Raw genomic sequence first — 27,085 nt, 5'->3', positions numbered from 1 at the left:
AGTGGATATAATATCAAAAATAAAGTAATTAATTAAATAAATTTAAAAGAAAAAAATCTCTGAAATCCACTCTCTAATTATTCAGGCTGTTATATCTCGCTATTTCCAGATACAACCCTTTCAAAACTTTTGGTAAAAGGTTATCTTATGTCAGAGCAAATGAATTACAAACTTTTCTCTTTGTCCAAAATTTGAGAAATTCCCCTACACTTCTACCTTCAAATTTTATAAAAACGGAAAAGTAGTGACAACCCTTATACTTACATCCAATTGCATCATCTGGCCACATGCCTTCTACAGCAATCAAATATCTACAAAACAACAAAACGTGAATCATTTGTAAATGAAAAGAAAATCAAGGTTTTGCAAAAAAGATCCAATTTTGCTTTACAAATATAGATATAAAAATCCTAAGAGAATATCAGCACATCTAATCAATAATTATTAAAGAATGATATACACCAGGACCACAAAAAGGCGTTATTTCAAGGATGCAAGGGTAACAAAACTTTAGAAAATCTATTAATATAATTATTTACATTAATACAACAACTTAATTAATAAAAGAAAGAGAATAAAATACAGGACCAAACTGGCAGATGTTAAAAAGTTATCTGATAACATGCAACAGTCAGTCTGGGTGAAAATGCTCTGTACGCTAAAAACAGGAGACTTAATATGACAGAGTATTCATCAAGAACCAACAAATAACAAAAGACAAATCAGGACAAATATTAACATCATATCTAAAAAACCCTATCTAACCAACCATAGGAGCCAGAGACTTAGGAATCACCATCACTGACAGCTATTTCTCCCTCACCCTCATCCTCAACCCACCACCAGTGCTAACAAGGATACTGCCTACATACCTCTAGAATCTGTCCACATCTTTCCACCAAAATGACCACCATACCCTGGTCCAAGCCACCATTATGCCCAATTTCTACAAAAGTCTCCTAACTTGTTTCCTCACTTCCACTCTTTCTCCCTGCGGTGTATTCTCCACTCGGTAGCAAAAGCGATAGGTTGAAAATGCAATTGGGTATGTTGCACACACTCACCTTCAACAGAAAAAGTTCAATGGTTTTCTATTAAAGTCTGAAACCTTAAACATAAGCCTGCACGATCGAGCTCGGGCCCACACTTGTAGCTCCATTATAACCACATGCTCCCCCAACAGCCCCACCTTCCTGACCAGTTCCTCCAGCACAGCATATGCTTTCCTACTATAGGGTCTTTTGATATTCCTTATGCTCAGAAATCTCTCTACAGTGTCCCTATCTGCTTAATACCTACTCATCCTTCAGATATCCGCTGAAACATCCCTAAATAAACCTTCTCTAATCTCCAATCCTCCCTAAAATATGCTCTCATGGAACCATGTTCCTCTCCTTGGCACTTGTCAGAGATGTAATTCTACATGCAGTGTATGATTCTTGAATATCTATTCCCTCTCTGGACTGTTAGAATTCACAAAGGGCAGGTCAAGTCTCTTTACTCACAAAATGTCACGTCTTTTTGCTAGCACCCAGCACAGTGCTTAAACATAACACATGCTCAATAAGTATTTCCTGCATGAACAACCATAAATTGGTACAGTGTAGCAACATCCATAAAAAGCATAAGTGCATCAACTCTTTGATGCAGAAGTCCCATTCTGAGTGAAGTTAACTGAGACAAAGCATCTATATTCTAAGGTGTTCACACAGCAAGGTTCATTACTTTGACGTTTTATAATATCAAAAACTTCGGACTTTTATATGTTCATCAGTGAGCAAAGGAACAATGCAACCTTAAAAAAATAAACAAATGGGACCTAATGAAACTTAAAAGCTTTTGCACAGCAAATGAAAGAAAACCCTCAGAATGGGAGAAAATATTTGCAAACGAATCAACAGACAAAGGATAATAAAATATATAAATCTCCAAAATATATAAATAAGTCATGCAGCTCATTATTAAAAAAACAAACAACCCAATCAAAAAATGAGCAGAAGACCTAAATAGACATTTCTCCAAAGAAGACATACAGATGGCCACAGGGCACATGAAAAACTGTTCAATATCACTAATCATCACTCAACATCCTGCTGCACTTGATTTTATTATCATAATTAACCCACTTAGAGTCACTACATTTTTATCTTCCTAGATAACTGTAAGTTGCTACTGAACAAAGACTTCTACTCACCTCTGTAACCCCGTGCCCTAACAACAAACCTATAAGGCTCTCAGTGTTTACTGAAACAATTTATTTTCTGAGTCTCTACCAATTCTAGGGAGTGCATAGTATAGTCTCCTCCTCATTATCAGTGAGCCTGGCACCTGTGGGAGGGCCTTACAGCAGAGGAAAGTCACCAATGGATCATAACTAAGGTCCTGAGACTGCAATGGCAGACAGCATGGCGAAGTTGGCCCACTGCATGCAGAAGACCCACAGAGGAGTCAGCATATGCAATGGACTACACTTGGTATAACATGTGAACAATCAAGGTTTACAAACGTGTTCTCATGCACTTGTAAGGATCTTCTAGCCCACGCGGAACAGACAGAACACACACAAAGGAGCCTGGAGGAAGTGAGTAGGCCAGCAGCTGCGCCCTAACATCTTAAGAGGTAACATTTCTGTGACTACAGTTTACACAAATCAGATCATTTGCCTCCTTTCTAGACACCCTGGTTATCACAGGCAAGGCCAAGTCTCTCAAGTTTTAAAGCTAAATTACAGGGAAGATCTGTGAATAGGGCTGAAGATACTTAAGAGCTAGTACCTGCATTAAGCAAGCAGGTTATAGAATGAAAATTTATCTTGAAATTCCAGTCTCTCCCTCTCTCTCTCACCTCCTATCTCCTATCTTCCCACCTCCATCTCTATTCCTTCTCCCCTACTCCCTGTTTTATGTATATATGTGCATCATTTTATATATACACGGAATATTTACTGTCTGTTAGATTTATTTAATAAAGTGCACACTCCTCAGGCTAAATTTAGAAAGAGGACAAAATGAACACTTTCTCATGAGGGTCAGTGGCGTTCCAAAGACAAAAGATTCCTCAGTCTTAAAACATGGCAAATACCATGTTCCTTCTGATAGTTAGATGCTAGAAAAAGGCAAGTGGATCCTTAAAATTCACACGCTATTAAGACCTACTATCAACAGAGTAGATCTTAAAGCAGAAACAAGAAAACACCAGCCTTTTAAGTTCTTCCTGTCTGAAGATAAGAATAAGAGGTGGTAGTGTTCTTCCTCACTTGCACCCGAAGTGTAAAAGCAGCAAAAATATCTTAAACACATATATGATGAGGAAGCCGCTCTTCTGGTCCACTCTGTTTTGTTTTGCTTCTAGGGATCTGTCTCACTGTGAACCTTTGCTTTTGGTTTTCTCTTTTATATACGCGAAGACCCTGAGAGTCTTAACCTCTTCTTCCACCTCTCAACCAATAAATAGGACAAAAGAACATTTTCATTTTTTATGTATTTTTCCATTCAAATTTTTAAAAAAGAGATAAGTAAGCTATTTCAGTTGATATTTCTCACAAAAATCACTTTCCAAATTAACTAAATTGTCTGTGACCATAAACAGGAAAAACACCGTACTCTATTAGCACCATCTGACATTTCCACCTTAATGTTACCAAACACAACAGGCCTATTGTCAGAACTATCAAAAATGTTAAAAATCCCCAACCCAACTCAAAATGCATACCAAAGTTCACGTAAAGGAAAAAAAAAACAAAAACAACTCACCGTTATCTTTATGTTCTTTCAGAAACCCTTTAACAGCACACTGGTATTTAACACTAGTGTCGTCATCTGGCACCTGATGCCCAATTGTACAAATTTTTAAATAAGGAATAGTTTCTGGTAAGTCCTGTAAGGCAAAACCATGAAAATATGTATAATAATATATATTTCCCTTTGTAGGGAAAGAATAAAAAATTAGAGAAGGCAGAATATAAACCAGGAGATTACATTAAACTTAGTATGTCAGTCATTCTGATAAGAGCCATTTTTTTCCAAAGCTGCTTTAACCAATAATTATCACTTGATTTTCATTGAAACTGCAGAATGGACAGTTACTAGGCATGCAAAAGGAAAAGCAAATCTATGTGAATGAATGCACATGTAACTCAAAATGATATCAACAGTTCTACCTACATTTATGTTCTATCTTACATTTCAAGGGCCATAAAGCGGCTGTGATTTAAGGAGAAGAGTAGAATAGAGTCAGAAGAACTTGGATTCGAATTAGGAAATAGAGGCAATTTCAGGCATTGTTGAGAACTGGTATCCTTGGGGTGGGAGAAAGTAGACTATCAATAGAAGACAGAAAAGGATAAGTGAAAGTTCTCTAGTTCTGAATTTAAATGGGAAGTAGCAGTATGAACCTATGACCTATTTTAAAAATATTAAAAACAAACATACATATTTCCTAGCTCTGACCACTGAAAAAGTCTAGAAACAACTGATGTCATTTCAAAAGGACTCAGGAGTCACTGAGAAGCTCCAACTGGCCAAAGATAGGGCCTCAGTTAGAATAATAACTGTAACGGAGTCCACGGTGATATGAATAAATAAATTTTACAAAACTGGTCACCACTGGAGGATATTTGTGAATCAACTCATTATATTGAAAACTGTTAAATAAAAGAAGAGAATCATGCCTCTACAACTGGGCAACCAAACAGTTGATGAGGGGACTCTTCTGATAGAAATATACCCAGCTATTAAGTGAAAAAAAGAACAACAGAATTAACCATTTTTTGAAGCCTCAACTGAATTAATGGACGTAGGTGTGAATCATCATTGATTACTAATATCACAGAAAGAGACAATTATATGTCTACATAGAAGAACACATCATCACCTATGAAACTGTCTTGCCAAAACAAAACAGGCAAACTTCATTCTGATCAACTACCAATTTACAGGAAATAAAAGGATTGAAGAATATGTTAACAACACATGGAATGTAATCATCAAACTCTAGATGGGACAAATTACCTGGTTTCTTTAAAAATAAAATTCAAGGAGGAAAAAAGAAGTGAGAGAGACATGGAGGGAGAACCTAGAGATTAAATAAGACTTCAGAGACCTAACCATCCACGGCAAAGTGTGGACCTTATTTGGATCTAATTCAAAATTCTTAAAAATAATTTTTTATGACATTTAGGAGACAACTGCAAATTTGAGCACTCACTGGGTATTTAATATTAAAAAATGATATTAAGGAATAAAAGTCCTATATTTTAAAAATACATACCAAAAATATATGGGTGGGGCTTCCCTGGTGGTGCAGTGGTTAAGAATCTGCCTGCCAATGCAGGGGACACGGGTTCGAGCCCTGGTATGGGAAGATCCCGCATGCCGCGGAGCAACTAGGCCCGTGAGCCACAGCTACTGAGTCTGAGCGTCCGGAGCCTGTGCTCCACAACAGAGAGGCCGCGATAGTGAGAGGCCCGTGCACCGTGATGAAGAGCGGCCCCCGCTTGCCGCAACTAGAGGAAGCCCTCGCACAGAAATGAAGACCCAACACAGGCAAAACGTAATAATAATTAATTAATTAATTTAAAAAAAATGTATAGGTGTAATTACAGGTTGTCTCAGAGCTGCTTCAAGATAATATGGCTGGACGGAGGGGAAGATGGCGGAAGAGTAAGACGCGGAGATCACTTTCTTCCCCACAGATACACCAGAAATACATCTACATGTGGATCAACTCCTACGGAACACCTACTGAATGCTGGCAGAAGACCTCAGACCTCCCAAAAGGCAAGAACCCCCCCCCCCACACGTACCTCGGTAGGGCAAAAGAAAAAAAGAAAAAACAGAGATAAAAGAATAGGGACGGCACCTGCACCAGTGGGAGGGAGCTGTGAAGGAGGAAAGATTTCCACACACTAGGAAGCCCCTTCGCGTGCAGAGACTGCGGGAGGTGGAGGGGGGTGCTTCGAAGCCACGGAGGAGAGTGCAGCAACAGGGGATGCGGAGGGCAAAGCGGGGAGATTCCTGCACAGAGGATCGGTGCCGACCAGCACTCACCAGCCCGAGAGGGCTGTCTGCTCACCCGCTGGGGCGGGCGGGGCTGCAAGCTGAGGCTCAGGCTTTGGTCGGAGCGCAGGGAGAGGACTGGGGTTGGCGGCGTGAACACAGCCTGAAGGCGTTAGTGCACCAAGGCTAGCCGGGAGGGAGTCCGGGAAAAGGTCTGGAGCTCCCGAAGAGGCAAGAGACTTTTTCTTCCCTCTTTGTTTCCTGGTGCGCGAGGAGAGGGGTTTAAGAGCGCTGCTTGGAGGAGCCCCAGAGACGGGCGCGAGATGCGGCTAAAAGCATGGACCCCAGAGACGGGCACAAGCCGTGGCTAAAAGCGTGGACCCCAGAGACGGTTGCGAGCCGCAGCTAAAAGCGCGGACCCCAGAGACGGGCGGGAGACTCTAAGGCTGCTTCTGCCGCCACCAACGGGCCTGTGTGCGAGCACAGGTCAGTATCCACACCCCTCTTCCTGGGAGCCTGTGCAGCCCGCCCCTGCCAGGTTCCCGGGATCCAGGGACAACTCCCCCGGGAGAATGCAAGGTGGGCCCCAGGCTGGTGTAACGTCACGCCGGCCTCTGCCGCCACAGGCTCATACCGCACTCCGCGCCCCTCCCTCTCCCCGGCCTGAGTGAGCCAGAGCCCCCAAATCAGCGGCTCCTTTAACCCCGTCCTGTCTGAGCAAAGAACAGACGCCCTCCAGCGACCTACACGCAGAGGCATGGCCAAATCCAAAGCTGAGCCCCTGGGAGCTGTGAGAACAAAGAAGAGAAAGGGAAATCTCTCCCAACAGCCTCAGAAGCAGTGCATTAAAGCTCCACAATCAACTTGATGGACCCTGCATATGTGGAATACATGAATAGACAACGAATCATCCCAAATTGAGGAGGAGGACGTTGAGAGCAAGATTTATGATTTTTTCCCCTTTTCCTCTTTTGTGAGTGTGTAGTTGTATGCTTCTGTGTGAGATTTTGTCTGTATAGCTTTGCTTCCACCATTAGTCCTAGGGTTCTATCTGTCCGTTTTTTAAAAAAAATTTTTCTTAATAATTATTTTTAATAACTTTATTTTACTTTACCTTCTTTCTTTCTTTCTTTCTTTCTTTCTTTCTTTCTTTCTTTCCTCTTTCTTTCTTTCTTTCTTTCTTTCCTCTTTCTTTCTTTCTTTCTTTCTTTCTTTCTTTCTTTCTTTCTTTCTTTCTTTCTTTCTTTCTTTCTTTCGAAGGTTCCAGTTTCTCCACTTCCTTGTCAACACTTAGTACTGTCCATCTTTCTTATTATAGCCATCCTAGTTGGTGTGAAGTAGTATCTCATTGTGATTTTAATTTGTATTTCCCTAATGACTGATAATGTTGAACATCTTTTCATATGTTTATTGGCCACTGTTATATCTTCTTTGGTGAAATGTGTATTCAAATCTTTTGTCCATTTTTAAATTACATATGTGGAATGTCTCACAATTTATTTAAACCTTTAATTTCTCCCACCAATGTTATATAGTTTTCAGTGTGCAAGCCTTGCACTTATGTTGTTAAATTTATTCCGTGATTTTCTTTCCTTAATTTTATTTTCAGATTGCACGTTGCTAGAATATAGAAATACAATTGATTTTTTTATCTTGTTGATCTTGTATTCTGCAGTCTGGTTAAACTTATTTATTAGTTCTAATACTTTGTGAATTCCTTAGTATTTTCTACTGATAGCATCATGTCATCTGCAAATAAAAAGTTTTACTTCTTCCTTTCCAATCTGGGTTCTGTTCTTTCACAGATATCTTATACATAAAAAGCAAGTAACTGCATATGTTTTCTTCTCTTTTCACAAAAATGGCAGCAAACTTTGTTTTTTGTACTTGACAGTACATATTGAAAGTCCATTTTAGTGCATAAAGTGTTCTCTCTCTTTTTTTAAAAAAACAGCTGCAGAAAAATTATAGTGGATTGCCAGTCAGATCTTCCTCACCACCCTTGCATACATATTGATTTAACATCATCATAGTCTCATAGTTTTATATTAGTAGCTTTTTACATTTTTTAATCTAAATCATTTGTTCTTTGTAACCCTTCTATAATTTCAGAAATTTAGGTGTTCCCTTTTCTAGATGGGGAAACTGGCACAGAGATTATGGCTTCTCAAGTAGAGACAGCTAGTAAAGGGAAGATCTGAGACTGGTTTAGGTCTTTGGACACCCGACTCAGAGCTTTTTCTACTGCCTCAGAGTTGCTGCTACTCCTCCTGCCTGATGTGTAGGGCCTGACAATTATCCCTTGTTTGATTTGGCCTATCATGCCTGTTATTATTTGGGATCCTGACAGCACTTTCGGCCCTCCCAGATGTGCATTATATGGGAAAGCTGGTTCCACCAACTTATCCTTCAACCCCTATAACTCCGTCTTGCCCTCAAGTACATAATGAGAAATTTTGTTGTTTTATTCAAATCTAGTTGTGACCATGTCTACTAGGAAAAACAAGGCTAACCTGGCAGGGCTTATTCTGCCAGGCTTAATGAAACTTGGCTAAAATTTTCTCATCTTTTCTTTAACTTCTAAATGCTTGCAAATTATCAAATGTGTGATCCATGCTAGAATTTTACAGGTCATCATTATTAAACCCCGCAGTTTGCAATGCTTATATTTTTGAAAATTAAAGTAGTTCCTGTCCCCAGACATCTAACAGCCAGCTCCGTCTCCTCCAGGATCTGTTGCAAATTCCCTGAAGACCCTGAAATATAGTTTATCTAGTTTAGGGAAGCAGATATTCTGTTTCCTTTCCTGACTTGGGCTTGAATTTACTCTACCAAATATGCTTAAGTAGACAAACATCTGACATTTATTCAAAATATAGATGCCCAGAGCCCTCACCTAGAAACTCCAATTCATTGTTCTGGGTTAGGACCCTCCCTCAGGAGATTGTTCTGATGAACAAGTTTAAGAAATACTATTTTATATCATATTTGTTCGACTATATTTTGATAATCTTTTTATCAGCCACTAACACTCCACCATCAACTCCCTTTATTGCTCTACTTGCTAAAAACAACCTTTTGGGCTCAAATCTTTAAGTGCTTTTTGCAATATTCCACTCATTCAGGACTTCTCATGGCGCCTCTCAGGTCTTTGGCATTTACCCTTTAAGTTTCTAAGTCAGATCTTATTGGAAAGCACTCTCTGCAGTTCATCACTCACTCTCTTTAGTTATCCCCTGCCTGCTTTATCTCTCATCAAAATTTTATGCTGGTGTCAACTCAGAATTTCACTCTGAAGGCACACCAGGCTAATCTTCCTCTTGCATCCTCTTCAGAGTTTTTTCAAGTCCTGGGAGCATAGCCAGTCTCTCCTGCCTTCTTAAAACAGCTCAGGCCTGTATCCAACTGCAGCAGCATCCCCCTCCCCATCCAGAAGTGTGTAGTAGCATGTTCACATCGTCACAAGCTTCCTGGCAACCTCATCTCAACAGTTTGAACTGAATTAGAAAGGGCTCTTGGTGATAGTATTTTCTTATCCCTTGGGTAACTGTGCCATTGACTACAGGTAATGATGACAGGATCTCTTGTTCTTCCAGGTTACAGACCATATTTCTTCTGACTCTGTTTCGTCTTCTACCAGCAGCTTCTGGAGCTTGAGCTCTACCCTTTGCAACAAGGAAAATGTACATATGTTAAATAAGGGCATACAAGCAGGTAAATTAATTTAAACATTTCCATGGAAATACAGGTAGCTCTTAAAACTATGGTAAGATACTCAACCTCACTCACAATAAAAGAAATGAAGATTAAAACTATTTACAAGCAGCTTGTGCAGCTCAATAACAAAAAAACCAAACAACCCAATCCAAAAATGGGCAGAAGACCTAAATAGACATTTCTCCAAAGAAGATATACAGACTGCCAACAAACACGTGAAAGAATGCTCAATATCAGTAATCGTTAGAGAAATGCAAATCAAAACTACAATGAGATATCATCTCACACTGGTCAGAATGGCCATAATCAAACAATCTAGAAACAATAAATGCTGGAGAGGGTGTGGAGAAAAGGGAACACTCTTGCATTGCTGGTGGGAATGTAAATTGATACAGCCACTATGGAGAACAGTATGGAGGTTCCTTAAAAAACTACAAATAGAATGACCATACGACCCAGCAATCCCACTACTGGGCATATACCCTGAGAAAACCATAAAAAACCAAAACCAAAAAGAGTCATGTACCAAAATGTTCATTGCAGCTCTATTTACAATAGCCAGGAGATGGAAGCAACCTAAGTGTCCATTGACTGATGAATGGATAAAGAATATGTGGCACATATATACAATGGAATATTACTCAGCCATAAAAAGAAATGAAATTGAGTTATTTGTAGTGAGGTGGATGGAGGTAGAGTCTGTCATACAGATGAAGTAAGTCAGAAAGAGAAAAACAAATACCGTATGCTAACACATATATATGGAATCTAAGAAAAAAAATGTCATGAAGAACCTAGGGGTAAGACGGGAATAAAGACACAGACCTACTAGAGAATGGACTTGAGGATATGGGGAGGGAGAAGGGTAAGCTGTGACAATGTGAGAGAGTGGCATGTACATGTATACACTACCACACATAAAATAGGTTGCTAGTAGGAAGCAGCCGCAAAGCACAGGGAGATCAGCTCGGTGCTTTGTGACCACCTAGAAGGGTGGGAATAGGGAGGGTGGGAGGGAGGGAGACGCAAGAGGGAAGAGATATGGGAACATATGTATATGTATAATTGATTCACTTTGTTATAAAGCAGAAACTAACACACCATTGTAAAGCAATTATACTCCAATAAAGATGTTTAAAAAAAAAAAAAGAAAACACAGTAAAACTATGCTCCAATGCCATTTGTCAGCTATCAGATTGACAAAAATCTAAGTTTGATAGTATGTTTGTGGGAAAGCCTGTAAGGAAATAGGTACATTCTAGTAGGAATATAAGTTGGGAGTACAACCTCTATTTGGCAGTTTCTATCCAAATTACTTTGACCTGGGCTTCCCTGGTGGTGCAGTAGTTGAGAGTCCGCCTGTCGATGTAGGGGACACAGGTTCGTGCCCCGGTCCGGGAGGATCCCACATGCCGCGGAGCGGCTGGACCCGTGAGCCATGGCCGCTGAGCCTGCGCGTCCGGAGCCTGTGCTCTGCAATGGGAGAGGCCACAACAGTGAGAGCCCCGTGTACCGAAAAACAAAAATTACTTTGACCCAGCACTTTTACTTTAGGAGTTTAGCCTATAAATATACAGTGCATATGTGTAAAATGGCAAGTGTACATAATTTACCACTGGAGTATTGTTTATTATAAGCAGAAAAGTAAAATCAACTTAGATGTCCATCAGTAGCCAAATTGTTAAATAAGTTATTGTATATCCATATAATGAAGTCCTACATGGGATGAGGAAGCTCTTGCTACTAATATGCCAAGATCTCCAAGATATATAGTTAAAAAGAAAAAGCAACATACAAAATAGTGTATAGCATGCTACTACATGTATTTAAAAAACAAAGGAAGGAAGAGAATTGCTTAAATATGTGCAAAAAATTCTCTGGAATCACAGGATTATAAACTTAATGAATGGAGAACAAGAGTGGGAAGGAGGCTTTTCACTTTATGACTTCCTATATCTTTTGACTTTATAACACAGAAATCAACTTGCCCCTTGATTATTTTTCCCTTTGAGTCATGTCTTTACATCTGTTCACCTCTTCCTTACCTGGGTGACTGCCAGTAGGACTATAAGCACTTACTGTCCCTCTCACTTGGGACCAGAACTGAAATCCTTTTCCCATTGAATCCATATTAGTAGTTCTTTCCCTCTAATATCTAAACTGACAAATGAAAATCCTCTCTCCCTCTCTCTCTCTGTCACATACACACACACCCTCCATCTCTCTATCTCTACCCTCGTCTTCCCTCTCTTCTTCTCTCTCCCTCATACCCCTTCACCCCACCCAAGAAGAAGCAGTAGCCTGCGATTTTGAAGGCTTAAATTTTTTTCCTTTACTGAAGTGGAATAAAAAATCCAACTCTAATGGTAATAGTGAAACTACCCTTCCTTACTCGGGTATCATAATAAGAAAATCATGTATATTACTTATCATAGTTAGGATACTTTCGGATGACAATAAGAGAAAATACAACTCAAACTTGTTCTAAAAAATAAGGAAATATAAAATCTCACATACCGAAATTACAATAAAACGTTGAAGAGGCTTGATGTAGTAAGTACAATAATGTGATTCCGGGACGAGGGGAAGATGGCGGAAGAGTAAGACGCGGAGATCACCTTCCTCCCTACAGATACACCAGAAATACATCTACATGTGGAACAACTCCTACAGAACACCTACTGAATGCTGGCAGAAGACCTCAGACCTCCCAAAAGGCAAGAACACCCCCACCACGTACCTCGGTAGAGCAAAAGAAAAAAGAAAAAACAGAGACAAAAGGATAGGGATGGGACCTGCACCAGTGGGAGGGAGCTGTGAAGGAGGAAAGGTTTCCACACATGAGGAAGCCCCTTCGTGGGCGGAGACTGCGGGTGGCGGAGGCGGGAAGCTTCGGAGCTGCGGAGGAGAGTGCAGCCACTGGGGTGCGGAGGGTAAAGCGGAGAGATTCCCGCACAGAGGATCGGTGCCGACCAGCACTCACCAGCCCGAGAGGCTTGTCTGCTCACCCGCCAGGGCGGGCAGAGCTGGGAGCTGAGGCTCCGGCTTCGGTCAGAGCGCAGGGAGAGGACTGGGGTTGGCAGCGTGAACACAGCCTGCAGGGGGTTAGTGCACCACGGCTAGCCTGGAGGGAGTCTGGGGAAAAGTCTGGAGCTGCCGAAGAGGCAAGAGACTTTTTCTTCCCTCTTTGTTTCCTGGTGCACGAGGAGAGGGGATTAAGAGCGCTGATTAAAGAAGCTCCAGAGACGGGCGCGAGCCCCAGCTAAAAGCACGGACACCAGAGATGGGCATGAGATACTAAGGCTACTGCTGCCGCCACCAAGAGGCCTGTGTGCGAGCACAGGTCACTATCCACACCCCCATTACGGGGAGCCTGTGCAGCCCACAACTGCCAGGGTCCCTTGATACAGGGACAACTTCCCCGGGAGAACACACAGTGCGCCTCAGGCTGGTGCAACGTCACGCTGGCCTCTGCGACCGCAGGCTCGCCCTGCACTCCATACCCCTTCATCCCCCCGGCCTGAGTGAGCCAGAGCCCCCGATTCAGCGGCTCCTTTAACCCCATCCTGTCTGAGCGAAAAACAGACGCCCTCCAGCGACTTACACGCAGAGGCGGGGCCAGATCCAAAGCTGAGCCCCTGGGAGCTGTGAGAACAAAGAAGAGAAAGGGAAATCTCTCCCAGCAGCCTCAGAAGCAGCGGATTAAAGCTCCACAATCAACTTGATGGACCCTGCATATGTGGAATACATGAATAGACAACGAATCATCCCAAATTGAGGAGGTGGACTTTGAGAGCAAGATTTATGATTTCTTCCCCTTTTCCTCTTTTTGTGAGTGTGTATGTGTATGCTTCTGTGTGAGATTTTGTCTGTATAGCTTTGCATACACCACTTGTCCTAGGGTTCTCTCCGTCCGTTTTTTTTTTGTTTTTTTCTTAATAATTATTTTTATTTTAATAACTTTATTTTATTTTACTTCATCTTCTTTCTTTCTTTCTCTCTCTCTCTCTCTTTCTTTCTTTCTATCTTTCTTTCTTTCTTTCTTTCTCTCTCTCTCTTTCCTTCCTTCCCTCCTTTAGAAAATGAATCATCCCAAATTGAGGAGATGGACTTTGAGTACAAGATTTATGATTTCTTCCCCTTTTCCTCTTTTTGTGAGTGTGTATGTGTACGCTTCTGTGTGAGATTGTGTCTGTATAGCTTTGCTTACACCATTTGTCCTTGGGTTCTATCCATCCGTTTTTTTTTCTTAATAATTATTTTTTTTCTTAATAATTATTTTTTATTTTAATAGCTTTATTATATTTTATCTTACTTGATTTTATTTTACATTATCTTCTTTCTTTCTTTCTCTTTTCCTTCCCTCACTCCTTCTTTCTTTCCTCTCTCCCTCCCTCTTTTCTTTCTTTCTCTCTTTCTTTCTTTCTTTCATTCTTTCTTTCTTTCTACTTCTACTAATTCTTTCTTTCCACTTTTTCTCACTTTTATTCTGAGCTATGTGGATGAAAGGCTCTTGGTGCTGCAGCCAGGAGTCAGTGCTGTGCCTCTGAGGTGGGAGAGCCAACTTCAGGACACTGGTCCACAAGAGACCCTCCAGCTCCTCATAGTATCAAACGGCAAAAATCTCCCAGACATCTCCATCTCAACACCAGCACCCAGCTTCACTCAATGACCAGCAAGCTACAGTGCTGGACACTCTATGCAAAACAACTAGCAAGACAGAAACACAATATCACCCATTAGCAGAGAGGCTGCCTAAAATCATAATAAGTCCACAAACACCCCAAAACACACCAACAGACATGGACCTGCCCACCAGAAAGGCAAGATCCAGGCTTATCCACCAGAACACAGGCACTAGTCCCCTCTGCCAGGAAGCCTACACAACCCACTGAACCAACCTTAGCCACTAGGGACAGACACCAAAAACAATGGGAACTACGAACCTGCTGCCTGCAAAAAGGAGACCCAAACACAGTAAGATAAGCAAAATGAGAAGACAGAAAAACACAAAGCAGATGAAGGAGCAAGATAAAAACGCACCAGACCTAACAAATGAAGAGGAAATAGGCAGTTTACATGAAAAAGAATTCAGAATAATGATAGTAAAGATGATCCAAAATCTTGGAAATAGAATAAACAAAATGCAAAAAACATTTAACAAGGACCTAGAAGGACTAAAGATGAAACAAACAACGATGAACAACACAATAAATGAAATGAAAAATACTCTAGATGGGATCAATAGCAGAATAACTGAGGCAGAAGAACGGATAAGTGACCTGGAAGATAAAATAGTGGAAATAACTACTGCAGAGCAGAATAAAGAAAAAAGAATGAAAAGAATTGAGGACAGTCTCAGAGACCTCTGGGACAACATTAAATGCACCAACATTCAAATTATAGGGGTTCCAGAAGAAGAAGAGAAAAAGACAGGGACTGAAAAATATTTGAAGAGATTATAGTTGAAAACTTCCCTAATATGGGAAAGGAAATAGTCAATCAAGTCCAGGAAGCACAGAGAGTCCCATACAGGATAAATCCAAGGAGAAATATTCCATGACACATATTAATCAAACTGTAAAAAATTAAATACAAAGAAAACATATTAAAGCAGCAAGGGAAAAACAATAAATAACACACAAGGGAATCCCCATAAGGTTAACAGCTGATCTCTCAGCAGAAACTCTGCAAGCCAGAAGGGAGTGGTAGGACATATTTAAAGTGATGAAGGAGAAAAACCTGCAACCATGATTACTCTACCCAGGAAGGATCTCATTCAGATTTGATGGAGAAATTAAAACCTTTACAGACAAGCAAAAGCTGAGAGAGTTCAGCACCACCAAACCAGTTTTACAACAAATACTAAAGGAACTTCTCTAGGCAAGAAACACAAGAGAAGGAAAAGACCTACAATTAGGAACCCAAAACAATTAAGAAAATGGGAATAGGAACATACATATCGATAATTACCTTAAATGTAAATGGACTAAATGCTCCCACCAAAAGACACAGATTGGCTGAATGGATACAAAAACAAGACCCATATATATGCTGTCTACAAGAGACCCACTTCAGACCTAAAGACACATACATACTGAAAGTAAAGGAATGGAAAAATATATTCCATGCAAATGGAAACCAAAAGAAACCTGGAGTAGCAATTCTTATGTCAGACAAAATAGACTTTAAAATAAAAACTATTACAAGAGACAAAGAAGGACACTACATAATGATCAAGGGATCGATCCAAGAAGAAGATATAACAATTGTAAATATTTATGCACCCAACATAGGAGCACGTCAATATATAAGGCAAATACTAACAGCCATAAGAAGGGAAATCGACAGTAACACATTCATAGTAGGGGACTTTAACACCCCACTTTCGCCAATGGACAGATCATCCAAAATGAAAATAAATAAGGAAAGCTTATTTAAATGATACATTAAACAAGATGGACTTAATTGATATTTATAGAACATTCCATCCAAAAACAACAAAATACACATTTTTCTCAAGTGCTCATGGTACATTCTCCAGGATAGATCGTATCTTGGGTCACAAATCAAGCATCGGTAAATTTAAGAAAATTGAAATTGTATCAAGTATCTTTTTCGACCACAATGCTATGAGACTAGATATCAATTACAGGATAAGATCTGTAAAAAATACAAACACGAGCTTCCCTGGTGGCACAGTGGTTGGGAGTCCGCCTGCCGATGCAGGGGACGTGGGTTCGTGCACCAGTCCGGGAGGATCCCACGTGCCATGGAGCAGCTGGGCCCGTGAGCCATGGCTGCTGAGCCTGCACGTCCAGAGCCTGAGCTCCGCAACAGGAGAGGCCACAGCAGTGACAGGCCTGCGTACAGAAAAAGAAAAAAAAATACAAACACATGGAGGCTAAACAATACACTACTTAATAACGAAGTGATCACTGAAGAAATCAAAGAGGAAATTAAGAAATACCTAGAATCAAATGACAGTTGAGACAAGATGACCCAAAACCTATGGGATGCAGCAAAAGTAGTTCTAAGAGGGAAGTTTATAGCAATACAATCGTACCTTAAGAAACAGGAAACATCTCGAATAAACAACCTAACCTTGCACCTAAAGCAATTAGAGAAAGAAGAACAAAAAAACCCCAAAGTTAGCAGAAGGAAAGAAATCATAAAGATCAGATCAGAAATAAATGAAAAAGAAACGAAGGAAACGATAGCAAAGATCAATAAAACTAAAGCTGGTTCTTTGAGAAGATAAACAAAATTGATAAACCATTAGCCAGACTCATCAAGAAAAAAATGGGAGAAGACTCAAATCAATAGAATTAGAAATGAAAAAGGAGAAGTAACAACTGACACTGCAGAAATACAAAAGATCATGAGAGATTACTACAAGCAACTCTAGGCCAATAAAATGGACAACCTGGAAGAAATGGACAATTTCTTAGAAATGCACAACCTGCCAAGACTGAATCAGGAAGAAATAGAAAATATGAACAGACCAATCACAAGCACTGAAATTGAAACTGTGATTAAAAATCTTCCAACAAACAAAAGTCCAGGACCAGTTGTCTTCACAGGTGAATTCTATCAAACATTTAGAGAAGAGCTAACACCTACCCTTCTCAAACTATTCCACAATATAGCAGAGGGAGGAACACTCCCAGACTAATTCTTCAAGGCCACCATCACCTTGATACCAAAACCAGACAAGGATGTCACAAAGAAAGAAAACTACAGGCCAATATCACTGATGAACATAGATGCAAAAATCCTCAACAAAATACTAGCAAACAGAATCCAACAGCTCATTAAAAGGATCATACACCATGATCAAGTGGGGTTTATTCCAGGAATGCAAGGATTCTTCAATATATGCAAATCAATCAATGTGATACACCATATTAACATACTGAAGGTGAAAAACCTATGATCATCTCAAAAGATGCAGAAATATCTTTCGATAAAATTCAACACCCATTTATGATAAAAACCCTGCAGAAAGTAAGCATAGAGGGAACTTTTCTCAACATAATAAAGGCCATATCTGACAAACCCACAGCCAACATCGTCCGCAATGGTGAAAAACTGAAACCATTCCCACTAAGATTAGTAAGAAGACAAGGTTGTCCACTCTCACCATTCTTATTCAACATAGTTTTGGAAGTTTTAGCCAGATCAATCAGAGAAGGAAAAGAAATAAAGGGAATCCCAATCGGAAAAGAAGAAGTAAAGCTGTCACTGTTTGCAGATGACATGATACTATACATAGTGAATCCTAAAGATGCTACCAGAAAAATACTAGAATTAATCAATGAATTTGGTAAAGTAGCAGGATAGAAAATTAATGCACAGAAATCTCTGGCATTCCTATACACTAATGATGAAAAATCTCAAAGTGAAATCAAGAAAACAATCCTATTTACCACTGCAACAAAAAGGATAAAATATCTAGGAATAAACCTACCTAAGGAGACAAAAAACCTGTATGCAGAAAATTATAAGACACTGATGAAAGAAATTAAATATGATACAAATAGTTGGAGAGATATACCATGTTCTTGGGTTGGAAGAATCAACATTTTGAAAATGACTCTACCACCCAAAGCAATCTACAGATTCAATGCAATCCCTATCAAACTACCACTGGCATTTTTCACAGAACTAGAACAAAAAATTTCACAATTTGTATGGAAACACAAAAGACTCTGAATGGTCAAAGCAATCTTGAGAACAAAAAACGGAGCTGGAGGAATCAGGCTCCCTGACTTCAGACTATACTACAGAGCTACAGTAATCAAGACAGTATGGTACTGGCACAAAAACAGAAAGATAGATCAATGGAACAGGATAGAAAGCCCAGAGACAAACCCACGCACATATGGTTATCTTATCTTTGATAAAGGAGGCAGGAATGTACAGTGGAGAAAGGACAGCCTCTTTAATAAGTGGTGCTTGGAAAACTGGACAGGTACATGTAAAAGTATGAGATTAGATCAAATCCCTAACACCATACACAAAAATAAGCTCAAGATGGATTAAAGACCTAAATGTAAGGCCACAAACTATCAAACTCTTAGAGGAAAACATAGGCAGAGCACTCTATGACATAAATCATAGCAAGATCCTTTTTGACCCACCTCCTATAGAAATGGAAATAAAAGCAAAAATAAACAAATGGGACCTAATGAAACTTCAAAGCTTTTGCACAGCAAAGGAAACCATAAACAAGACCAAAAGACAACCCTCAGAATGAGAGAAAATATTTGCAAATGAAGCAACTGACAAAGGATTAATCTCCAAAATTTATAAGCAGCTCATGCAGCTCAATAACAAAAAAACAAACAACCCAATCAAAAAAATGGGCAGAAGTTCTAAATAGACATTTCTCCAAAGAAGATGTAGAGACTGCCAACAAACACATAAAAGAATGCTCAACATCAATAGAGAAATGCAAATCAAAACTTCAATGAGCTACAAAACACCTACTGAATGCAGGCAGAAGACCTCAGACCTCCCCAAAGCCAAGAAACTCCACACGTACCTGCGTAGCGCAAAAGATAAAAGAATAAACAGAGACAAAAGGATAGGGATGGGACCTGCACCAGTGGGAGGAAGTTGTGAAGGAGGAAAGGTTTCCACACACGAGGAAGCCCCTTCGTGGGCAGAGACTGCAGGTGGCGGAGGGGGAAGCTTCGGAGCCGCGGAGGACAGCGCAGCCACCGGGGTGCGGAGGGCAAAGCGGAGAGATTCCCGCACAGAGGATCGGTGCCGACCAGCACTCACCAGCCCTAGAGGCTTGTCTGCTCACCCGCCGCAGCGGGCGGGGCTGGGACCTGAGGCTCCAGCTTCGGTTGGAGCGCAGGGAGAGGACTGGGGTTGGCGGTGTGAACACAGCCTGCAGGGATTAGTGCACCACGGCTAGCCTGGAGGGAGTCCGGGGAAAAGTCTGGAGCTGCCGAAGAGGCAAGAGACTTTTTCTTCCCTCTTTGTTTCCTGGTGCGTGAGGAGAGGGGATTAAGAGCACTGCTTGGGGGAGCTCCAGAGTCCTGCGCGAGCTGCGGCTAAAAGCGCCGATCCCGGAGACAGGCATGAGACGCTAAGGCTGCTGCCACTGCCACCAAGAAGCCTGTGTGCGAGCACAGGTTACTATCCACACCCACATTCCGGTGACCCTGTGCAGCCCGCCACTTCCAGGGTCCCGGGATCCATGGACAACTTCCTCGGGAGAACACACGGCGCACCTCAGGCTGGTGCAACGTCCCATCGGCCTCTGCAGCCGCAGGTTCACCCCGCAATGCACTCCGTGCCCCTCTCTCCCCCCGACCTGAGTGAGCCAGAGTCCCCAAAGCAGCTGCTCCTTTAACCCCATCCTGTCTGAGCGAAGAACAGGCGCCCTCCGGCGACCTACACGCAAAGGCGGGGCCAAATCCAAAGCTGAGCCCCTGGGAGCTGTGAGAACAAAGAAGAGAAAGGGAAATCTCTCCCAGCAGCCTCAGAAGCAGCGGATTAAAGCTCCACAATCAACGTGATGTACCCTGCATCTGTGGAATACATGAATAGACAACGAATCATCCCAAATTAAGGAGGTGGACCTTGAGAGCAAGATCTATGATTTTTTCCCCTTTTCCTCTTTTTGTGCGTGTGTATGTTTCTGTGTGAGATTTTGTCTGTATAACTTTGCTTCCACCATTTGTCCTAGGGTTCTATCCGTCCTTTTGTTTCTTAATAATTTTTTTATTTTAATAACCTTATTATATTTTATCTTTATTTTATTGTACTTTATCTTCTTTCTTTCTTTTATCCTTACTTTCATCGTTCCTTCCTTCCTGCCTTCCTCCCTTCCTCCCTCCCTCCCTCCCTTCTTTCTTTCTTTCTACTCCTACCAATTCTTTCTTTCTACTTTTTCTCCCTTTTATTCTGAGCTGTGAGGATGAAAGGCTCTTGGTGCTGCAACCAGGAGTCAGTGCTATGCCTCTGAGGTGGGAGAGCCAACTTCAGGACACTGGTCCACAAGAGACTTCCCAACTCCACATAATATCAAAAGGCCAAAAATCCCAGAGATCTCCATCTCAACACCAGCACCCAGTTTCACTCAACGCCCAGCAAGCTACAGTGCTGGACACCTTATGCCAAACAACTACTAAGACAGGACAACAACCACACCCATTATCAGAGAGGCTGCCTAAAATCATAATAAGTCCACAAACACCCCAAAACACACCAACAGACGTGGACTTGCCCAACAAAAAGACAAGACCCAGCCTCATCCACCAGAACACAGGCACTAGTCCTCTCCACCAGGAAGCCTACACAACCCACTGAACCAACCTTAGCCACTAGGGACAGACACCAAAAAAGACGGGAATATGTACCAGCAGCCTGCAAAAAGGAGACCCCAAACACAGTAAGATAAGCAAAATGAGAAGACAGAAAAACACAGCAGATGAAGGAGCAAGATAAAAATGCACCAGACCTAACAAATGAAGAGGAAATAGGCAGTCTACCTGAAAAAGAATTCAGAATATTGATAGTAAAGATGATCCAAAATCTTGGAAATAGAATGGACAAAATGCAAGAAAAAGTTAACAAGGACCTAAAAGAACTAAAGATGAAACAAGCAACGAAGAACAACACAATAAATGAAATGAAAAATACTCAAGATGGGATCAATAGCAGAATAACTGAGGCAGAAGAACGGATAAGTGACCTGGAAGATAAAATAGTGGAAATAACTACTGCAGAGCAGAATAAAGAAAAAAGAATGAAAAGAATTGAGGACAGTCTCAGAGACCTCTGGGACAACATTAAATGCACCAACATTCAAATTATAGGGGTTCCAGAAGAAGAAGAGAAAAAGACAGGGACTGAAAAATATTTGAAGAGATTATAGTTGAAAACTTCCCTAATGTGGGAAAGGAAATAGTCAATCAAGTCCAGGAAGCACAGAGAGTCCCATACAGGATAAATCCAAGGAGAAATATTCCATGACACATATTAATCAAACTGTAAAAAATTAAATACAAAGAAAACATATTAAAGCAGCAAGGGAAAAACAATAAATAACACACAAGGGAATCCCCATAAGGTTAACAGCTGATCTCTCAGCAGAAACTCTGCAAGCCAGAAGGGAGTGGCAGGACATATTTAAAGTGATGAAGGAGAAAAACCTGCAACCATGATTACTCTACCCAGGAAGGATCTCATTCAGATTTGATGGAGAAATTAAAACCTTTACAGACAAGCAAAAGCTGAGAGAGTTCAGCACCACCAAACCAGCTTTACAACAAATACTAAAGGAACTTCTCTAGGCAAGAAACACAAGAGAAGGAAAAGACCTACAATTAGGAACCAAAAACAATTAAGAAAATGGGAATAGGAACATACATATCGATAATTACCTTAAATGTAAATGGACTAAATGCTCCCACCAAAAGACACAGATTGGCTGAATGGATAACAAAAACAAGACCCATATATATGCTGTCTACAAGAGAACAATTTCAGACCTAGAGACACATACAGACTGAAAGCGAGGGAATGGAAGAAGATATTCCATGCAAATGGAAACGAAAAGAAAGCTGGAGAAGCAATTCTCGTATCAGACAAAATAGACTTTAAAATAAAGACTATTACAAGAGACAAAGAGGGACACTACATACTGATCAAGGGATCGATCCAAGAAGAAGATATAACAATTGTAAATATTTATGCACCCAACAGAGGAGCACCTCAATACATAAGGCAAATACTAACAGCCATAAAAGGGGAAATCAATAGTAACACACTCATAGTAGGGGACTTTAAAACCCCATTTTCACCCATGGAGAGATCATCCAAAATGAAAATAAATAAGGAAAGCTTATTTAAATGATACATTAAACAAGATGGACTTAATTGATATTTATAGGACATTCCATCCAAAAACAACAGAATACACATTTTTCTCAAGTGCTCATGGAACATTCTCCAGATATATCATATCTTGGGTCAAAAATCAAGCATTGGTAAATTTAAGAAATTTGAAATTGTATCAAGTATCTTTTCTGACCACAACACTATGAGACTAGATATCAATTACAGGAAAAGAGCTGTACAAAATACAAACACATGGAGGCTAAACAATACACTACTTAATAACGAAGTGATAACTGAAGAAATCAAAGAGGAAATTAAAAAATACCTAGAAACAAATGACAATGGAGACACGATGACCCAAAATCTATGGGATGCAGCAAAAGCAGTTCTAAGAGGGAAGTTTATCGCAATACAATCGTACCTTAAGAAACAGGAAAACATCTCAAATAAACAACCTAACCTTGCACCTAAAGCAATTAGACAAAGAAGAACAAGAAGAACCCCAAAGTTAGCAGAAGGAAAGAAATCATAAAGATCAGATCAGAAATAAATGAAAAAGGAATGAAGGAGATGATTGCAAAGATCAATAAAACTAAAAGCTGGTTCTTTGAGAAGATAAAGCAAATTGATAAACCGTTAGCCAGATTCATCAAGAAGAAAAGGGAGAAGACTCAAATCAATAGAATTAGAAATGAAAAAGGAGAAGTAACAACTGACACTGCAGAAATACAAAAGATCATGAGAGATTACTACAAGCAACTCTAGGCCAATAAAATGGACAACCTGGAAGAAATGGACAAATTCTTAGAAATGCACAACCTGCCAAGACTGAATTAGGAAGAAATAGAAAATATGAACAGACCAATAACAAGCACTGAAAAAATATGAACAGACCAATCAAAGCACTGAAACTGTGATTAAAAATCTTCCAACAAACAAAAGCCCAGAGCCAGATGGCTTCACAGGTGAATTCTATCAAACATTTAGAGAAGAGCTAACACCTATCCTTCCCAAACTCTTCCACAATATAGCAGAGGGAGGAACACTCCCAAACTCATTCTCCGAGGCCACCATCACCTTGATACCAAAACCAGACAAGGATGTCACAAAGAAAGAAAACTACAGGCCAATATCACTAATGAACATAGATGCAAAAACCTCAACAAATGCTGGCAAACAGAATCCAACAGCTCATTAAAAGGATCATTAAAAGGATCAGCTCATTAAAAGGATCAAGTGGGGTTTATTCCAGGAATGCAAGCATTCTTCAATATATGCAAATCAAACAACGTGATACACCATATTAACAAATTGAAGGAGAAAAACCATATGATCATCTCAAGAGATGCAGAGAAAGCTTTTGAAAAAATTCAACACCCATTTATGATAAAAACCCTGCAGAAAGTAGTCATAGAGGGAACTTTCCTCAACATAATAAAGGCCATATGTAACCAAACCCACAGCCAACATCATACTCAGTGGTGAAAAACTGAAAGCATTTTCATTAAGATCAGAAACAAGACAAGGTTTCCCACTCTCACCACTCTTTTTCAACATAGTTTTGGAAGTTTTAGCCACAGCAATCAGAGAAGAAAAGGAAATAAAAGGAATCCAACTCAGAAAAGAAGAAGTAAAGCTGTCACTGTTTGCAGATGATATGATACTGTACATAGAGAATCCTAAAGATGCTACCAGAAAACTACTAGAGCTAATCAATGAATTTGGTAAAGTAGCAGGGTACAAAATCAATTCACAGAAATCTCTGACATTCCTATATACTAATGATGAAAAATCTGAAAGTGAAATCAAGAAAACACTCCCATTTACCATTGCAACAAAAAGAATAAAATATCTAGGAATAAACCTACCTAAGGACACAAAAGACTTGTATGCAGAAAATTATAAGACGCTGATGAAAGAAATTAAAGATGATACAAATAGTTGGAGAGATATACCATGTTCTTGGGTTGGAAGAATCAACATTGTGAAAATGACTCTACTACCCAAAGCAATCTACAGATTCAGTACAATCCCTATCAAACTACCACTGGCATTTTTCACAGAACTAGAACAAAAAATTTCACAATTTGTATGGAAACACAAAAGACTCCGAATGGTCAAAGCAATCTTGAGAACAAAAAACGGAGCTGGAGGAATCAGGCTCCCTGACTTCAGACTATACGACAAAGCTACAGTAATCAAGACAGTATGGTACTGGCACAAAAAGAGAAAGATAGATCAATGGAACAGGATAGAAAGCCCAGAGATAAACCCACGCACATATGGTTATCTTATCTTTGATAAAGGAGGCAGGAATGTACAGTGGAGAAAGGACAGCTACTTCAATAAGTGGTGCTGGGAAAACTGGACAGGTACATGTCAAAGTAAGAGATTAGATCACTCCCTAACACCATACACAAAAATAAGCTCAAAATGGATTAAAGACCTAAATGTAAGGCCACAAACTATCAAACTCTTAGAGAAAAACATAGGCAGAACACTCTATGACATAAATCACAGCAAGATCTTTTTTGACCCACTTCCTAGAGAATTGGAAATAAAAGCAAAAATAAACAAATGGGACCTAATGAAACTTCAAAGCTTTTGCACAGCAAAGGAAACCATAAACAAGACCAAAAGACAACCCTCAGAATGGGAGAAAATATTTGCAAATGAAGCAACTGACAAAGGATTAACCTCCAAAATTTATAAGCAGCTCATGCAGCTCAATAACAAAAAAACAAATAACCCAATCCAAAAATGGGCAGAAGACCTAAATAGACATTTCTCCAAAGAGATACACAGACTGCCAACAAACACATGATAGAAAGCTCAAGATCATTAATCATTAGAGAAATGCAAATCAAAACTACAATGAGATATCATCTCACACCAGTCAGAATGACCATCATCAAAAAATCTAGAAACAATAAATGCTGGAGAGGGTGTGGAGAAAAGGGAACACTCTTGCACTGCTGGTGGGAATGTGAATCGGTACAGCCACTACGGAGAACAGTATGGAGGTTCCTTAAAAATCTACAAATAGAACTACCATATGACCCAGCAATACCACTACTGGGCATATACCCTGAGAAAACCATAATTCAAAAAGAGTCATGTACCAAAATGTTCATTGCAGCTCTATTTACAGTAGTCCGGAGATGGAAACAACCTAAGTGTCCATCATCGGATGAATGCATAAAGAATATGTGGCACATATATACAATGGAATATTACTCAGCCATAAAAAGAAGCGAAATTGAGCTATTTGTAATGAGGTGGATAGACCTAGAGTCTGTCATACGGAGTGAAGTAAGTCAGAAAGAGAAAGACAAATACTGTATGCTAACACATATATATGGAATTTAAGGAAAAAAACGTCATGAAGAACCTAGGGGTAAGACAAGAATAAAGACACAGACCTACTAGAGAATGGACTTGAGGATATGGGGAGGGGGAGGGGTAAGCTGTGACAAAGCGAGAGAGAGGCATGGACATATATACACTACCAAACGTAAGGTATATAGCTAGTGGGAAGCAGCCGCATAGCACAGGGAGATCAGCTCGGTGCTTTGTGACCGCCTGGGGGGGTGGGATAGGGAGGGTGGGAGGGAGGGGGACGCAAGAGGGAAGAGATATGGGAACATATGTATATGTATAACTGATTCACTTTGTTATAAAGCAGAAACTAACACACCATTGTAAAGCAATTATACTCCAATAAAGATGTAAAAATAAATCATAATATGATTCCAAAACAGTTTATATCACCTTTCATCTCTGCTTGCGTTGTCTTTTGCATTCATTCAGAGCACTATCTTCAACAAATATTTTTACATAACGATACTTGTTAAAAATGTGTCTCAATGATTGTTTTGAATATTTTACCAGATTTATTCATTTATTTATTTATTTTGCCACACTGCACGGCACGTGGGATCTTCGTTCCCCGACCAGGGATCGAACCTGTGCCCCCTGCAGTGGAAGTGTGGAATCCTAACCACAGGACCACCAGGAATTCCCTATTTTACCAGATATAGATATGAAAATTATAGATCTTCTCAATTCGTTTTCTTTGCAGAATAGAAAATAAATGATTAATTTTTTTTAAGTTTTCATTTACTGACTTGAATATACCTGTCAATCGAGTCTCAAGGCTCTTCCCAGACATAGTTGTGATCGTTTCCCTTAGGTATCTTGGAGATTGTGAATGGTGTCAGAAAACACACTCGAGATGTTGGAATGACTTTCCCAACTCCAAGTTCTAGCGAGGCTACAGTAGAAGAGGACAGTGATGTGACTTCTTGGTCAGAAGAAAAGATAGAAGAGAAAAGGCTCCTTACCAGTTATCCTGGGGAGAGAAAGTTAAGGAAGAATAAGCAGAGCTGCTGGGAAGGTCAGTTTCTAATTCTGCTTTCTTAGTAGAAAAACTAGTGAATTTCAAGTCTTTTGCAAAGCTAAGATTCTTTGTTTCTAAATGATTTAATGTTGACCCTATCTTTCCCCAGCAC

General features: G+C 40.1%; 1 protein-coding gene across 1 annotated transcript in view; it reads left to right on the top strand.

Annotated features, from left to right (window-relative positions):
- The first annotated feature begins 2,405 nt into the window (after positions 1-2,405).
- The window catches only part of LOC132531933 (centrosome-associated protein ALMS1-like), a 34,868-nt gene continuing 10,188 nt past the window's right edge, over positions 2,406-27,085 (top strand). Inside the window, exons 1-3 of the mRNA XM_060170024.1 lie at positions 2,406-2,474; positions 9,593-9,710; positions 26,767-26,970. Of these exons, the coding sequence (XP_060026007.1) occupies positions 2,406-2,474; positions 9,593-9,710; positions 26,767-26,970 (391 nt within the window). The remainder of the gene's footprint in view (positions 2,475-9,592; positions 9,711-26,766; positions 26,971-27,085) is intronic.

This window comes from Lagenorhynchus albirostris, chromosome 13 (assembly GCF_949774975.1).
Source record: "Lagenorhynchus albirostris chromosome 13, mLagAlb1.1, whole genome shotgun sequence".
NCBI lineage: Eukaryota > Metazoa > Chordata > Mammalia > Artiodactyla > Delphinidae > Lagenorhynchus > Lagenorhynchus albirostris.
This window is presented reverse-complemented; position numbering and strand designations above follow the sequence as displayed.